Source organism: Protopterus annectens, chromosome 2.part2 (genome assembly GCF_019279795.1).
Source record: "Protopterus annectens isolate FY-2018-M chromosome 2.part2, PAN1.0, whole genome shotgun sequence".
Classification (NCBI taxonomy): domain Eukaryota; kingdom Metazoa; phylum Chordata; order Ceratodontiformes; family Protopteridae; genus Protopterus; species Protopterus annectens.
Window position 1 is genome coordinate 1,118,675,251 of NC_056730.1, and position 17,500 is coordinate 1,118,692,750.

The following is a 17,500-nucleotide window of genomic DNA, read 5'->3' on the forward strand; positions in this document are numbered from 1 at the left end:
TAATTTGTGGGCACTTTGTTTTTCCCAAAGGGGATGACTATGCACTTTTTGGCATTTAACTGTAGGCCATGGCTCTGGCACCAGTTATCCATCTCTGTGAGACCTTTTTGGAGGATGCTTGTGTCAGCCGGTGAGTCAGTTATGGCCCCCAGTTTGCAGTCATCTGTAAACTTTGTCAGCCATAGTCCTCCTGTGTTAGCCTGTACCTCAGAGAAATATATACCGAACAAGAGAGGTCCCAGGACTGAGCCTTGTGGGACGCCACTTGTAACTGGTTTAGAGTCTGACATGGCACCTGCAATTCTGACCATGTGGGTTCTATCCCTAAACCAGTTTGCAACCCATCTTGTGACATAGGGGTTGATATTTAAGCTGGTGAGCTTATTTATGATGCTCGAGTGGGGTATTGTGTCGAAGGCTTTTGCAAGGTCATGGTAGGCTGTGTGGACTACCTTCCCTTCATCTATGGCCTTGGTGACTGTTTCAAAGAAATTGACCAGGTTCAAGAGGAAAGATCTGCCCTTAACAAAGCCGAATTGGGTAGGATCCAGTGTTTGGAGATTCCCAATGTCTTTGTTTATGAGTTCCATGATGATACGCTCCATAGCTTTGCAGACCAGGCTAGTTAGGCTTATAGGGCGATAGTTTCCAGGGTCCGTTGTGGCACCACCTTTATGGTGTGGGACCACTGTTGCTGTACGCCATTCTTTGGGTACATATCCTGTTGTAAGGCTGAGACTGAACAGTGATTTTAAGTGAGGGTTCAGTTCTTCTTGGAGCTCATGTAAAACGCAGCCTGGGACGCCGTCCAGTCCCATTGATGTTGTGTTTTTTGCTTTGGAGAGGGCAGCTCTCACCTGTGCATCTGTGATGTCAGGGAGGCTACACTCTGTTGGGATAGTCATTTGCTCATTTGGGGGGGGGGGGGGAGTTTGCACTGAGCTTGTCTGCCAGGATGTGGGCAGTGTCTGTGGGTTCAGTGTATTTTTTGTCATTTTGCAATAACTCCGAGCATATCTGGGAGTTTCCACCCAGGTTTCTGACATAACTAAAGAAAGCCTTGTGATTATCTTTAGCGTCTTGTGCAATTTCTCTTTCGAAGCTAGTCTTAGATGATTTTATGAGGGATCGTAGTTTCTTGCTAGTACTGATCAGAGTTGCTGTCCCTTTCAGGATTTTGCTCTATCATGTAGTAGTTTCCTCCTTCTGTTGTACAGCTTATTTATGGCTGGGGTCCACCAGACAGGTCTCCTGCCTTTGGAGGAGTGTGTCTTCATTTTATTTGGGATAGCACGATCCTTGCATTCCTGTAGGTATCCATAGAATGCATTTGTAAAGGATTCTGCGGTTTGGGCCGTATTTTCCACTGGCCCTGGGGCTTTGAAGGATTCCACCTCAGTTTTGAGAAGTGGGAAGTTTGCTTTTGAGAAGTTTTTGACCGTGGTTTCCTTTGCTGGGGGTGGGGACGGGATATGGATGTCCATAGTGATTAATTTATGGTCAGATCTTACCAATGAGAGGGGTATACCTCTGGTATGGAACATAGAGTCCCCATGTTGGTGATGATCAGGTCCAATATGTTTTCCCCTATTGTGGGAGTGGTGACCAGTTGTTCCATAGGATTTGAGTTTATAAATTCTAGGAACCGTCCTCCCAGAGTATGTGAGCCAGCAGCTGCAGCTACTCACTGGCATCTTTCCCAGCCAGCTCCAACATTTGCTTGAGCTCCCTATGCTGTTGTAGAGGCTTTATCCATACTTCAGCATGGAGCTGATGCAAGCATTTTAACTATTAAAACCCTACAAAAGGCACGTAGTTGTTATAAAGTTTGGAGTCATGAAGGGCAATCACAACATACCAGATCTGACCCATCCATTTTTCACATTTGCAGTCAAACATAGTTATGTGTCATTTTAATGCTGTCTGTATTAACTCACCATTTGCATTTGATTGTAAAACTGCTTCTTTGTTTACCATGTTCTGGCTTAGTGAATTTTAGATAAATTTATTTTGCATTCCACATCTCGGCTACTTGTCACAATAACATGATCAAAGTTCAGTTGTTTAACAGTTTTCTTCTTGGTACTGTATAGAACACTAATACTCGATCAGTAGCAAAAACATGTAGTTCTGATTTCTGAGGTCTTTTGCTAAGGAATAATCAACTTGTTTTATGTTATTGTTTAAGGTGTAGCAAGACCCTCACCAGGAAAAGCAAGTATGAAAACAGGTGCATGGATGTTTAAAATGTTTTGTATTCATTGTCCCCCTTTCTGTTGCTGTTAGATAGTTCTGTTAGTCATTGTTATTAATATTTAAAAAGATCAGGGAAAAGATTGAGAAAAATTAGTAAAGTAACCTGATGAAGATTTTCTTCAGACTGTTGTACTCTGCTTGAGAGCAGCCAAGTAATTTATAAAGACTGCATGAATAAGCTACCAGTTCAGACTGCTACATGAACTAAAGACGCAATAAAACCTGACTCCATGTTTTTTGTGCAGTTGTTTCCAGCAAAATGAAGCTCATCTGTTTGTCAAATAAAATTTATTTTTCATTTTTTAATTAATACAGTTTATTATGTGGAAATGATTTGCTGAGATTTATAGCTTTTAGCTTCAGTAATCAGTCACAGCATGAAATTATGGGAAAGAGTAGTGGAAGCTAGGTTAAGAAGGGAGGTGATGATTAGTGATCAGCAGTATGGTTTCATGCCAGGAAAGAGCACTACAGATGCAATGTTTGCTCTGAGAGTGTTGATGGAGAAGTACAGAGAAGGTCAGAAGGAGTTGTGTTGTGTCTTTGTGGACTTAGAGAAAGCATATGACAGGGTGCCTAGAGAGGTGTTGTGGAATTGTATGAGGAAGTCGGGAGTGGCAGAGAAGTATGTAAGAGTGGTGCAGGATATGTACAAGGGTAGTGTGACAGCGGTGAGATCTGCAGTGGAAGTGACAGATGCATTTAAGGTGGAGGTGGGATTACATCAAGGATCAGCTCTGAGCTCTTTCTTATTTGCACTGGTGATGGACAGGTTGACAGATGAGATCAGACAGGAGTCCTCGTGGACTATGGTGTTTGCAGATGACAGTGTGATATGTAGTGAGAGTAGGGAACAGGTTGAAGGAGACCCTGGAGAGGTGGAGATGTGCTCTAGAGAGGAGAGGAATGAAGGTCAGCCAGAGTAAGACAGAATATATGTGTGTGAATGAAAGGGAGGATAGAGGAATGGTGAGGATGTAGGGAGTAGAGCTGGCGAAGGTGGATGAGTTTAAATACTTGGGAGCAACAGTTCAGAGTAATGACGAGTGTGGTAGAGAGGTGAAGAAGAGACTACAGGTAGGGTGGAGTGGGTGGAGAAGAGTGTCAGGAGTGATTTGTGACAGACTAGTACCAGTAAGAGTGAAAGGGAAGGTCTACAGAAGGGTAGTGATACCAGCTATGTCATATGGGTTGGAGACAGTGGCATTGACAAAAAGGCAGGAGTCAGAGCTGGATGTGGCAGAGTTAAAGATGTTAAGATTTGCACTGGGTGTGACGAGGGTAGACAGGATTAGGAATAAGTTTATTAGAGGGTCAGCCCAGGTTGAACAGTTTGCAGACAAAGTCAGAGAGGCAAGATTGTGTTGGTTTGGACATGTGCTGAGGAGGGATGCTGAGTATATTGGGAAAAGGATGCTAAAGATGAAGCTGCCAGGTATGAGGAAAAGAGGAAGGCCTAAGATAAGGTTTATGGATGTGGTTAGAGAGGACATGCAGGTGGTTGGTGTGACAGAGCAAGATGCAGAGGACAGGAAGAAATGGAAACAGGTGATCCGCTGTGACGACCCCTAACCGGGAAAAGCTGAAAGATAAAGAAGCTTCAGTAACAGATTGCATAGCCAAAGAGTTCTCTGTCTACATAATTTTCTCAGGGGGTACCTTGCATATTTCAATCTGTCTTTGAAGCACAGGGGTGCAAATGTTTGAGAGTCTGGAGAGCAGCTATTTAGAATAACCAGATCGTGTTGAACATGATCGGGTTATCTTGAGTGCGAAACAGTTTAATGATTTGCAGATGTCCATTAAACCTTGTGCTTAGCCACAGCTTACCCTTTTGGTTAAATGTAATTCATTTTTGGGAAACAGGGCACCTGACTACAAATTCACTCAGCAAATCTGCCAGTGTCAAGCCTCAGTTACTAAAACCCGACTTCTAGCTTTTGCTGGTGATCATAAGTTCTGATCACCAAACAGGGTCTATATCACAAAATCGAACTACCAAAATGTCAAACACCATAAGTCCAAACTTGGAAGATCGAATTCGGATAACATCGAAACTTCAAAACAGCCCATTTTTTCCTAGGGAAAAAATTTGCTGTTCCGAAAAACACACACACAACACAGTCGCACCAAACACCTTCAAACCCTACACTGCATTTAACATACTCCACTATCTATGCACTATCCTTAACCCAGCCCTAACCCTAAAGTCCGTCACTGCCGCACACTTGCCTGACCCGCGCCCTAACCCAAAAGTCCGTCACTATTGCACACTTACCTATCCCGCACCCTAACCCTAAAGTCCGTCACTACCCGTTCGTTCACTTACCTTGACCCGGTCTGAAAAATGCCGAAGCCGCAGAAACAGCCAACCAAATTCTTTCCCTGGGAAAGAATTCAGGTTTCCGCGGCTTCAACATTCTCACCTTTTGAACTACCAAGTTCGGCCTTCTAGTATTTGGCATTCTTAAAGTTCGATTTCACGATAGGAACTCACCTAACAGTACTGTTTCACATAGCAGATCATGCAGTTATGGAAAACATAAAATGTTTGTAATTAAATACTACCAACTGTTTCCCTTTCCTCATGGCTGTGCTTTTGTGACTGCATGAGTGTGTGTGTATCTGTATACAGTGGATATAAAAAGTTTACACACCCCTGTTAAAATGCCAGGTTTTTGTGATATAAAAAAATGAGACCACAGTAAATCATTTCAAAACTTTTCCCACCTTTAATATAACCTGTACAATTCAATTAAAAAAACAAACGTATCTGTTATGGGAAAAAAAATAAAAAAAACACATGATATGGTGGTTGCATAAGTGTGCACACCCTTAAACTAATACTTTGTTGTGTGTGCACACCCTTAAACTAATACTTTGTTGAAGCACCTTTTGATTTAATTACAACATTCAGTCGTATTGGGTAGGAGTCTATCAGCATGGCACATCTTGACTTGGAAATATTTGCCTACTCTTCCTTGCAAAAGCACTCCAAATCTGTCAGACTGCGAGGGCATCTGTTGTGCACAGCCCTCTTCAGGTCACCCCACAAATGTTCTATTGGATTTAGGTATGGGCTCTGGCTGGGCCATTCCAAAGCTTTAATTTTCTTCTGATGAACCCATTCTTTTGTTGATTTGGATGTATGCTTGGGGTCATTGTTGAGTTGAAATGTGAAATTTCTCTTCACCTTCAGCTTTCTAGCAGACCCAAGAAGGTTTTGGGCCAAAAGTGACTGGTATTTGGAACTGTTCATAATTCCCTCCACCTTGACTAAAGCTCCAGTTCCAGCTGAAGAAAAGCAACCCAAAGCATGATACTGCCACCACCATGCTTCACTGTGGGATGGTGTTCTTTTGGTGATGCGAAGTGTTGTTTTTGTGCCAAATGTACCTTTTGGAATTGTAGCCAAAAAGTTCAACCATGGTCTCATCAGACCATAACATATTTTCACACATGCTTTTGAGAGTCTTGCTGCATTGTTTTGCAAATTTTAGCTGGGCCTGGATGTTTTTCGGTGTAAGAAAAGGCTTCCATCTTACAACCCTACCCCATAGTCTAGACATATGGAGAATATGGGTGATTGTTGTCACATGTAGTACACAACCAGTACTTGCCAGAAATTCCTGCAGCTCCTTCAGTGTTGCTGTAGATCTCTTGGTAGCCTCCCTAACCAGTTTTCGTCTTGTGTTTTCATCTGTTTTGGAGGGACGTTCATTTCTTTGCAATGTCACTGTTGTCCCATATTTTCTCCACTTTTTGATGACTGTCTTCACTGTGTTCCATGGTATATCCAAGGCTGTGGAAATTTTTTTGTACCCTTCTCCTGACTGACACTTTTCAACAGTGAGATCCCTTTGCTTTGTAAGCTGTCTGTGAACCATGGCTTTTGCTGTAGCAGGCAACTGAGTAAATGTCAGGAAAATCCTGCTAGGACAGCTGAACTTTATTTGGGGTTAATCAGAGTCTTTTTAATTGATGGCAGGTGTGTACCCAAAAAGACTGAATGCTGTAATTAAATCAAAAGGTGCTTCAACAAAGTATTAGTTTAAGGGTGTGCACACACAACAAAGTATTAGTTTAAGGTGTGCACACTTATGCAACCAGCGTATTGTATGTTGTTAATTTTTTATATTTTTCCCCCTAATAGATTTGTTTGTTTTTTCAATTAAATTGTACAGGTTATAGGTCACATTAAAGGTGGGAAAAGTTTTGAAATTATTTATTGTGGTCTCATTTTTTATATCACAAAAAAACCTGGCATTTTAACAGGGTGTGTAAACTTTCTATGTCCACTGTATGTATATATATATGTGTGTGTGGGTATTATGTAATGTAGACACGCACACACACACACACACATGTACATATATGTTTATTCCCTTTGAGTATGATGTAGCTTGTAAACGTTTATGTTAATGCATTTTGGTCAACAAAACAGATGGTTGACAGTTTTGTGACATTGACAATCCCTAGAATATGCCCCTTCCCCTGGGATTGTGTGATCTCAAAGTAAGTATACTGTATATAATTATTTTATTATTTTTATTTATTTAACATGTATTTGCCAGGATAGTCTGACTGGACAACAAGTGTCCGTTTTCAGCAGAGTCCTGGGGAGAAAAACTCTATAAGTTTACAGAGAGAAGAAACATTTACAAAAGAGACATTACAGAGTAGTAGCATACAGATTGTAGACTTTACAGCCGTTAGAATAGAATAAGAGGATTTGCCCCCTTTTGGTTGAAAATACAAGTGTACAGAATATACAATGAGAGTAGATAACCTGGTAGAGCATTGCAAGATATTTCACAACTGAATAAGAGTATATAAATGTTTAAGTTTTCCATATATACATTCAAGCAAATATACATGTAAGAGTATACATACATATATATGCATACACATACATACACACACACATATACACATACATACATATACACACATATGTATGTTTATATGTATGTATGTGTGTGTGTGTGTATATATATATATATATATATATATATACACACACACACACATTCATACATATATACACACACACACACATACATACATACATACATTCGTATATAGGTTATTGCTCACACATGGATAGGTATAGTTAGATGGTGGTGTGTTGTCCAGGACAGATGGGAGTGTAGAAATAGTAAGTGGACGAGGCTTCAGGGGGTCAATTACAGTTGCATAGATGGTTGGTGAAGAGGTATGTTTTAAGTAGGCTTTTGAAGGAGGGTGTGGAGTTTTGTAGTCTGAGGTCAGGGGGAAGGTTGTTCCATATTTTTGCTGTTTCATGGCAAATAGTGATTCCCCGGAGTTGTTTTTGCATGTGAGGACCAAAGTTGTCTATTTGAATTGTAGAAGTTCAGCATGCCAGTCAGGTTGGAGGTTTTTTTGGGATAGTACAGAATTAGATGAGCTAGGCTGAGTTGATGGTACCTTTAATGGGTTCGGAAATTCAAGCCAGTGCAAGGCTTGTAGGGAAAGGCAGTGGTGGGATTGTGATTTGGCATTGGTAGCGAATCTAGCAATTTTGTTGTGACAGATGGGAAGTTTATTAAGGTGAGTTTTGTAAAGATTAGTTAGAAATGGGGATGCATAAAGTAGAGTAGATAGGAGGTGGATCCTGGCTATTGCAATTCGAGATTCGGTGGTTAGATAACTTTTACCGTGATAGAGGGAACTTAGTTTTTTGTGGACTTTAGTGATGGTTGTTGATATGTGCTTTGTGAATTTGAGTTCTCTTGGTAGCTTTCCTAACCAGTTTTCGTCTTGTCTTTTCATCTAGTCTGAGGTCAGGGGGAAGGTTGTTCCATATTTTTGCTATTTCATGCGCAAATGTGAATTTGAGTTGCTGGTCAATGGTAACTCCTAGGAGTTTAGCCTCAGTGACGGGGGTGATTTGGGTTTTGTTGGTTGAGAGTATAGAGAAGGTAAGGTTGCTCGTTTTAGTAGAGTGGAATAGCATTAGTTGTGTTTTCTTGGGATTTAGTATGAGTTGTGAGTTGTTTAGCCAGTTCTCTGTTTCAAAGAAGTCTTCTTGGGTTTTTGTTGGAGAAGTTGGATGTTGGGTGCAGAGCATATGAGAGTTTTGTTGTCAGCGTATTGGACTTTGTTGGTTTTAGAGGTAGCTAAGTGGAGTTGTTTTGTGAAGATATTAAAAAAAAAGGGGTCCTAGGATTGATCCTTGCAGCATGCCTAAAGAGGTTGGAAGTGGGGGGGATAGAGAGTTATGCCATTTATTAGATTGTTGGCGGTTATCTAAATAGCTTTTAAACCAGAGGAGGGTGGGGTTGTTAAGGTCGAGGTCAGAGAGACAAGACAGTAGTTTATTATGTGAGACTGTGTTGAATGCCTTGGATAAATCTAGGAAGGTAGCTGAGACAAATTTACCTATATTCCTGTGGGAGTTTATAGTATTGGTGAATTTGAGTAGGGCAGTGGTGTTGCTGTGGGATGGGCGAAATCCGTGTTGGGTTGAGGAGAGAAGTTGTTGGTGAGGAGATAGGAGAGGAACTGGTGATGAATACATCTTTCTGGGATCTTAGAGAGGGGTGAGAGATTTGCAATTGATCGATAGTTGGAAAGGTCTAAGGAGGGGCCACCTTTGTGGAGTGGTATGATATATGAGGTTTTCCGCTGGAGTGGAATGGTGTGTTCGGTGATGGATCTATTTATGAAAAGTGAAATGGGATAGGCTATAGCTGTGGATGCAATTTGGAAGTATTCGGCAGGAAGGTTATCAGCTGCAAGGGTGGCTGGTTTGAGTTTGGCTAGGAGTTTTTGGATAGTAGAGGTAGGAACAGACTTAAGTGTAAAAGGTATGGTATTGATTTTGGCCCGAGGTGGTTGTGGAGTGTTGGAGGAAGTAATGTTGTTTAAGAGTTTTGAGTACTGAGGAGGTGAAATAGTTATTAAAGCTGGAGGCTATGTCCAGGTCTGTACCTGTTATATTGGGTGCGGGAGTGGTGTTTCTTCCAGGCTGTAGGATGTTATTTATTGTTGCCCAGAATTTTTGAGGTTTGGTACTGTATTTGTTTTGTTGAGTGATACAATAATTTTGTTTATCGAGCTTAACCTGCTTTTTTGCTTTCTTTCGGATTGCGTGGAAGGTTTGCCTAGCTGCGGGTGATCTGGTGTGATGCCAGGTTTTCCAGGCTTTATCCCTGGCTCTAAGTAGGGCTTTTGTGGTTTTCTGGAGCCAAGGTATGGGGTTGCTATGTATACTGATAGTTTTTAAGGGGGCTAGTTGGTTGAGAATATTTAGGAATGTGGAGTTGAAGTAATCACCTGCTTTGTCTAATGAAAGGGTTTTGATGGGAGACCAATTGCAAGGCTCTTATGAAGTGGTCTCTAGGAAATTTTTTGTTAGAGCGGGTTTGTAGTAGGGAGGGAGAGTTAATTATTTTAAGTTTTTGCCCAAGGATAAAAGTGGGGCTGTGGTCGCTCAGAGAGTTTAGTAGGGTGCCACATTGATGGGCAGTATTTGGCTGATTTGTGAGGATCCAGCCAAGTATAGATTCTCTTTTTTGTGGCCTTATCAGTGCGTGTGGGAGTATCTACAAGTTGGGTGATGTTTTATAAGTTAATGTGGTGGGTGGGAGATTGGATGGAGTTCCAGTCAATGTTTACATCACCTAGCACAATCGTTTCTTGAGGGAGGGAGTATGAGGCCCAGTGAAGTATGGATTGTAGCGTGGTTAGGTTGTCACCTGGGGGTATATAGATACCCAGTAGGTTTAAGTGCTTATGTTGGTTAAGGCAGAGCTTTGCAAATAGTCTCTCTGCATTGTTGAAGTTGGGGAAATCTTTTTGGAGGAGTTGGAGTTGTATGTTGGTTCTGTGACGTAGATCTAAGACTCTGCCTCTTTTCTGTAGCCGGTCTTCTGCCCTGAGAATGTTATACTCAGGTGGGGTGATGGAATTATCTTTAATATGTGGTTTAAGCCATGTCTCTGTGATGAGAAAAAATGTCAGGGTTATATAAGGAGAATGGCAGTGTGAAAGTCTTCTATTTTATACGTGATACTTCGGGTATTCATGTTTAGTATCAGCAAGTCAGTGGGTTTGTGCTTAGCTAGATAGTGATTGGTGCATGGCTTATTAGCAGAGGTAGCATGATATGGGGGGGTGTAGCCTTCCACAAGGTGGGGCACGGGGCTTGCCACCCTGCAAAAAAATAGAATCTTTGTTAGTATTTTCTAAAGTTATACCTTGGAGCAAGTTACGTTTTCATTTTTTCCCCCAAACGTTTACATTAAATTTTTGTCATGTCAGCTTACTAAAGTTTAGACTAATTTCAGTGGATCTTTGTGTGTGTGTGTGTGTGTGTGTGTGTGTGTGTGTGTGTGTGTGTGTGTGTGTGTGTGTGTGTGTGTGTGTGTGTGTGTGTGTGTGTGTGTGTTCATATATATATATATATATATATATATATATGTGTGTGTGTGTATATCTATCTATATATATATATATATATATATATATATATATATATATATATATATATATATATAATGGGTCCCCTTCAAAACATCTAAAACCCATAACATTGAATTTCATAACATGTAACAGTACAAATCACATGAAAATAACATCCTCTCCAGATATGACGACATATAATAACACCAAACTACCAAACACACTTTTTACTATGTTTCTGCATGGGGGCTTGATACAGTGGGGTTAGGAAATTAACTTTTTCCCACTGTAGTGCGATCTTGGAGTTGGTATATTTAATTTACGGGGGTGTGTGGGGGTAAAATGTGTGTTTGGTAGTTTGGTGGTGTTATATGTGGAGAGGATGTTATTTTCTTGTGATTTGTAGTGTTAGATGTTATGAAATTCGATATTATGGGTTTTAGATGTTTCAAAGTAGACAAATAAATAAATATATATATATATATATATATATATATATATATATATATATATATATATATATATATATAGTGTGTGTGTGTATATGTATATTATCTATATATATATATATATATATATATATATATATATATATATATATATAGTGTGTGTGTGTATATATCTTCTTCTTTTGGCTGTTCCCGTTAGGGGTCGCCACAGCAGATCATCTGTTTCCATTTCTTCCTGTCCTCTGCATCATGCTCTTTCACACCAACCGCCTGCATGTCCTCTCTCACCACATCCATAAATCTTATCTTAGGCCTTCCTCTTTTCCTTTTACCTGGCAGCATCCTTTTCCCAATATACCTAGCATCCCTTCTCAGCACATGTCCAAACCAACGCAATCTCGCCTCTCTTGCTTTGTCTCCAAACTGTCCAACCTGAGCTGACCCTCTAATATACTGATTCCTAATCCTGTCCATCCTAGTCACACCCAGTGCAAATCTTAACATCTCTAACTCTGACACAGCCAGCTCTGACTCCTGCCTTTTCGTCAAATCCACAGTGGTCCAACCCATATAACATAGCTGGTCTAACTACCCTCTTGTAGACCTTCCCTTTCACTCTTACTGGTACCCGTCTGTCACAAATCACTCCTGACACTCTTCTCCACCCATTCCACCCTACCTGTACTCTCTTCTTCACCTCTCTTCCACACTCACCATTACTCTGAACCGTTGATCCCAAGTACTTAAACTCATCCACCTTTACCAACTCTACTCCCTGCATCCTCACCATTCCTCTACCCTCCCTCTCATTTACACACATATATTCTGATGTCCTTCAAGGATGCATCTGCAGTCCTTACAAATGGGTTGTCCTGTTGTCAGGCAGCCCTTCGGTCGGCCGGATTCCAAAGTCTGGGTCTGGCCTCGGCTGGTGTCGCACTTCACCCGACGTCATAGCTGCAGTTCTTCGGGTATAAAGGCATCAGCCGACGCCATTTTCCTCAGTCTTTCTTGCCGCGTGGTGCCCGAAGCAGAAGCTGTTCGCAAGTGCCGTTCGGTCAGAACCAGAGATTGCTACTACCGAATACTTCTTCTACTACCGAAGACTTCTAAAAAGCTAAGTACCCCGTTGGGGACTCTTTCTTGCCTCAGCCGATGTCAGACAAAGTGAATAACTGTTTAACTTGTGGGAAACAAATACCTCATAAAGATTTCCACTCGTACTGCTTACCTTGTTTAGGCCCAGACCACGACGTAGCAGCTTGTCTAGCCTGTGCTTCTTTTAACCGACGGACGCTTAGACGTCGGTCGGAATTTGCTGAGGAGTTTTTCGGCTCAGATTTTGCTTACATTATGCCGTCGGATCCTCCGACTACACAAATACCTAAAAAGCGCAAGGAAAAGGACCGACACTCGCGGTCCGCGGTTTCAGCCGAAACCGCGGTTAAGCCAACCGCGAGTGTCTCGGTTTCGGCTGAAACCGAGCAAGCGGTTCTTCCTTCAGCCGAAAACTTACCTCCTACCGAGGCCTCTTCCAACCTGGTGGAATCGGCTTCTGAAATCCCACCTGCTCTTGCAGGTTCCCAGGAATTATCTGACACTATTCCCTTGGATGTTTCAACCCCTGCACGTGGAGCTGCTAGGCCACCTGCAACCATGTCTATTAAGGCCTTTGCCAGGGCTAAAGCAGCTAAATCTACTAAATCTCTGCCTGCTAAGACCCCCTCTCATAGGCCTAACTCTAGCTCTCAAATGCTTAGTCTAGCAGAGGATCTCATTTCTTTGATCCGGGGATCCCAACCTCACCCAGACAGGGCCTCTCACCCACCTCCAGAGAAGAGGCCTAGAGCAGAGCCCCCTGAGCCAGTTTCTACAGATGACTCTTCTGATGATTCAGATAATACAAACCCTCCAGAGGGCCCTTTCTCCCCCTATGAAGACTCTGATGCTGAAGAGTCCATTTCTTCTTCCTCTCCGCCTGAGGAATTTTCCTTTGGGGAAACCTTGCATGCTATGAGGGAACAATTTCAGTGGCAGGGCCAGGATTTTTCAGACTCTAGAAAAAGGCTTAGAACTTTTCTGCATTTACCACAACATAGACCTTTAGCCATCCCTCCAGTTCTCTCTGTTGTGGATGATGCATTTAATGATGCTTGTACTGCTCCTGATTCACTACCTCCGGCCCCTGCTAAGCCCGATAGGTACTACAGGGTCCCGGACACGCATTATCATTTGTATAAGGCTCCTTTTGCAGATCCCGAGACTATCTCCCAGGGACCTAAGGCTGTAGCAGCTACCTCTGCCAAGAACCCCCTCCCCTCTGAAAGGGAATCCAGGTCCTTAGAGAGGTGGGGTAAAAAAGTTTACACTTCTGCTACTCTTTCAGCTAGGGCCTTGAACTGTCAATTCCATATGATCCAGTATCAGGAATTTATGTTAGACCAGTTAACTAAAAAGCTGTCCTCGGATGAACCATTAGACAAAAAATCTGTTCAGGAAATGGTACATAATATACAGCAGGTCAGTAATCATTCCTTAAAATGCGGCTATGATGCACTGGAGGCTTCCTTTAGATCAGCCATGACTGGCACAGTGATCAGAAGACATGCATGGTTAAAAGAGCAGGCCTTACCAGACCATGTTAAATCAAAACTACTAGATGCTCCCATGGACAAGATCAATTTGTTTGGCTCTCCTGCACAACAGGTGCTGAAGAAGATGGAAGAGAAGGCAAAATCTGTCCAGACAGTGAAAGATTTCTTACAGGTCCAACCTCCAAGGTTTAGCAGGAATTGGCCCTCCAAAAATTGGTCCTTTCCAGACACCTCCAGAGCTCAGAGAGGCAGGAATAGGTGCTCAAGGGGCAGAGGTCAATCCAGAGGTGCCTACAGGGGACGTCAGTGGCAGGCTAACAACCAGCGAGGTACGGCCACAGATACAGCCACCACCACTACTACAGGACAATCACAGTGACTTGGCTCTGGCACCGCCTACCAGGGAACAACTAGAAGCACCCTTAGGCGGGAAGCTAGCCTTATTTTCAGTAAACTGGCACAACATCACAGGAGACAAGTGGATTTTGCAGACAATAGACCAAGGTTACAGGTTTCACTTTCATACTCTACCAAGGAAGAGAGGAATGCCAAACCTACCTCCAAATCAAAAGACAGAAGCTCTAAAACAAATAACTCACTTACTAAGGATGAGAGCTGTAGAAAAGGTACCATCTATGGAACAAGGACAGGGATTTTACTCCAGACTCTTCCTGGTACCAAGAAAAGAAAACCAATGGAGACCTATTCTCGACCTGTCCGCTTTAAACACATTTCTCATTGTCCCAAAATTCAAAATGCTGACCCTACAGCAGCTTCTTCCCATGTTGGGCAAGGAGTCTTGGCTGGTAACTCTAGATCTCAAGGAGGCATACCTGCACGTCCCCATACGACCAAATTGCAGAAGATACCTCAGATTTCTTGCAGGATCAGAGCATTATCAATTCTCAGCATTGCCCTTTGGCTTATCTACTGCGCCCAGAGTGTTCACGAAATGCCTGGCATCAGTAATTGCTCATTGCAGGCTTCAAGGAATCCAAATCTACCCTTACCTGGACGACTGCCTGTTACAAGCGGACAACAAAAACAAGTTAACAGAAGACTTGAAAAGGGTCATTTATCTACTGCAAGCCCTGGGATACACAGTCAATATAAAAAAGTCAAGGCTGATACCATCCCAAAGGATAACTTTTTGGGTGCAGAGCTGGACACATCAAAACAAATGGCATTCCTAACAGTAGAAAAACAGGAGCAACTCCCTCTCTACTTCTTGGCATTAACAAAACAAAACCAGCTAACAGCAAGAAAAGTCCTGCAAGCCTTGGGTTTCATGGCATCCTGCATAATATTGGTTCCACATGCCAGACTGCATATGAGGAAGTTACAGTGGTACCTAAGGAATTTATGGTCTCAGCACAAACACAGCCTAGAAACTCAAATTCCAATAATCCCATGCCTGAAGCAAGAATTCCAATGGTGGGCTCAGGCCTGTCAATCAAACAAGGGGCTGCCCTTCCACAGCACTCAACCAAGCCAGACAATCACAACGGACGCCTCAGACCTCGGTTGGGGGGCACACATGCTGGACAAGTGCATACAAGGCTTATGGACTCAAGACCAGCTGCACCTGCACATAAATCAAAAGGAAATGCTGGCAGTAAAACTGGCAATTCAGACATTCAGACCATTTCTTCGACAAGGTCAACTGTTGATAAGGACAGACAACACCACAGTTATGTGGTACATCAACAAACAGGGAGGCACACATTCGTACCCTCTATGCCGGATGGCAATGGACCTCTGGAATGTGGCCCTGAGCTTCAACATTCAATTACAAGCAATTTTTGTGCCAGGAAAAGAAAACATTCTAGCAGACATACTAAGCAGAACTACCACGGATGCCCACGAATGGATGCTGCATCCGGACATCTTCAAAACCATTACAAGAAAGTGGGGACTACCAGAAATAGACTTATTTTCATCCCCACGCAATCACCAACTGAAGAAATTCTGCACAAGGACGTACCAGCCACTAGCTTGGAAAGTGGACTCCCTATCTTTCAGTTGGAAAAATCTGACAGCATATGCATTCCCACCACTTCCTTTGATGCACAAGGTGCTACTGAAAATCAAAGAGGACCGTCCAAGGATCATCCTGATAGCTCCAGATTGGCCAAGGCAACATTGGTACCCATTACTGAGGAGCATGTCTCGGGAACAGATATGGACTCTACCTCTAGTTCCCTTACTGTTAACACAGAACAATTACAACACCCTGCATCCAAACCTGAAAACACTGCAGCTGACTGCCTGGAACATTACATAAGACCAAGTAACCCAATTTTATCCCAAAGGGTTAAAGACTTTATCTTGGAGGCTCGCAGACCCTCAACAAGAAAAAATTATTCAGCAAAATGGAAAAGATATCACATTTGGAGTGCTGCAAAGGGAGAAAATGTATCACTGGTAAACATAGCCAACATCCTGGAATACTTGGCAGAGCTCTTCCACAACGGCCTGTCCTATTCTTCCATTAAGATTCATGCATCAGCTATTTCAGCAGAATACAATTTGGATCCTCCAGTCTTCTCACATCCTCTGCTCAGGCAGTTTCTGAGAGGAATTAAAAATGTAAAACCACCTAGGAAACCACCATTGCCAGCGTGGGACTTGAACTTTGTGCTAGAAAAATTGACACTCCCCCCTTTCGAACCAGCAGCAACAGCAGACTTACAATACTTATCATGGAAAACTTCTTTCCTGCTTGCAATCACTTCAGCAAGAAGGGTATCTGAGCTACAAGCATTAATGGCAGTACAGCCCTTCCTGATCTTCCATCAAGATAGAGTATCCATGAGAACAAATCCTACTTTTATGCCAAAGGTGGTCTCCAGGGTATCTTTAAATCAAGCTATCCATCTACCTACATTCTTCCCCAACCCACAGAACAGGGGGGAAAGACTGTTGCATACCTTGGATGTACATAGACAACTACGCTACTACTTGGACAGGACCAAGGGCAATAGAAAAACTGACCAACTACTGGTAGCATATGCATCAGGAATGGAAGGAAAAGCAATTTCAAAACAGACAATCTCTAAGTGGATAGGAAATTGCATTAGATTTTGTTACTCCTACCATGGGAAGAAAACTCCAGAAAACATCAGGCCTCACTCTACATGGGCAACAGCCACTACCACAGCTTTCCTTCGAGGAGTGGCTACCAAAGACATTTTAGAGGCTGCTACTTGGAGCTCCGTGCATACATTTGCCAAGCATTATAATCTACCTTTATACTCCAGATCCCGAGCAGGTTTTGCCACTGCTGTTTTGCAAGGGATCTTAACTACACCATAATCTTATTTCTCCTCCTCCCCCAGTTTGGCTATGGTATTCTACCCATTTGTAAGGACTGCAGATGCATCCTTGAAGGACATAGTACAGTTTTGTACCTACCATAAATGTAGATGTCCGATAGGCATGCATCTGCAGTCAGGATTACCCACCCTCCTTCCCCTCTGTGGTACTCCTAGGGTATTTGCCCATCTTGTAGCTAGCTGGGGGAATCTATTATGGTGTATTTGTTTGTATATATGTACATACATGCTTATCTTTTGTTTGCTCTCCACTATTTGGAAACATTTGCATTTATCCAAATTTAGCCTTCCTAGAGGGCACCTGGCATCTGGGGCAAGAAACACTGAGGAAAATGGCGTCGGCTGATGCCTTTATACCCGAAGAACTGCAGCTATGACGTCGGGTGAACTGCGACACCAGCCGAGGCCAGACCCAGACTTTGGAATCCGGCTGACCGAA

At 42.6% G+C, this 17,500-nt stretch overlaps 1 protein-coding gene across 3 annotated transcripts in view; it reads left to right on the forward strand.

Annotated features, from left to right (window-relative positions):
- Positions 1–17,500, forward strand: part of TJP2 (tight junction protein 2) — a 2,224,967-nt gene that overhangs the window by 1,543,704 nt on the left and 663,763 nt on the right. For 2 of the 3 annotated variants that reach the window (XM_044064349.1, XM_044064348.1), the window contains one exon: positions 2,189–2,230. The exons of the other annotated variant lie outside the window; for it this stretch is intronic. In XM_044064349.1, the coding sequence (XP_043920284.1) occupies positions 2,189–2,230 (42 nt within the window). The remainder of the gene's footprint in view (positions 1–2,188; positions 2,231–17,500) is intronic. 3 annotated transcript variants of the gene reach the window in all.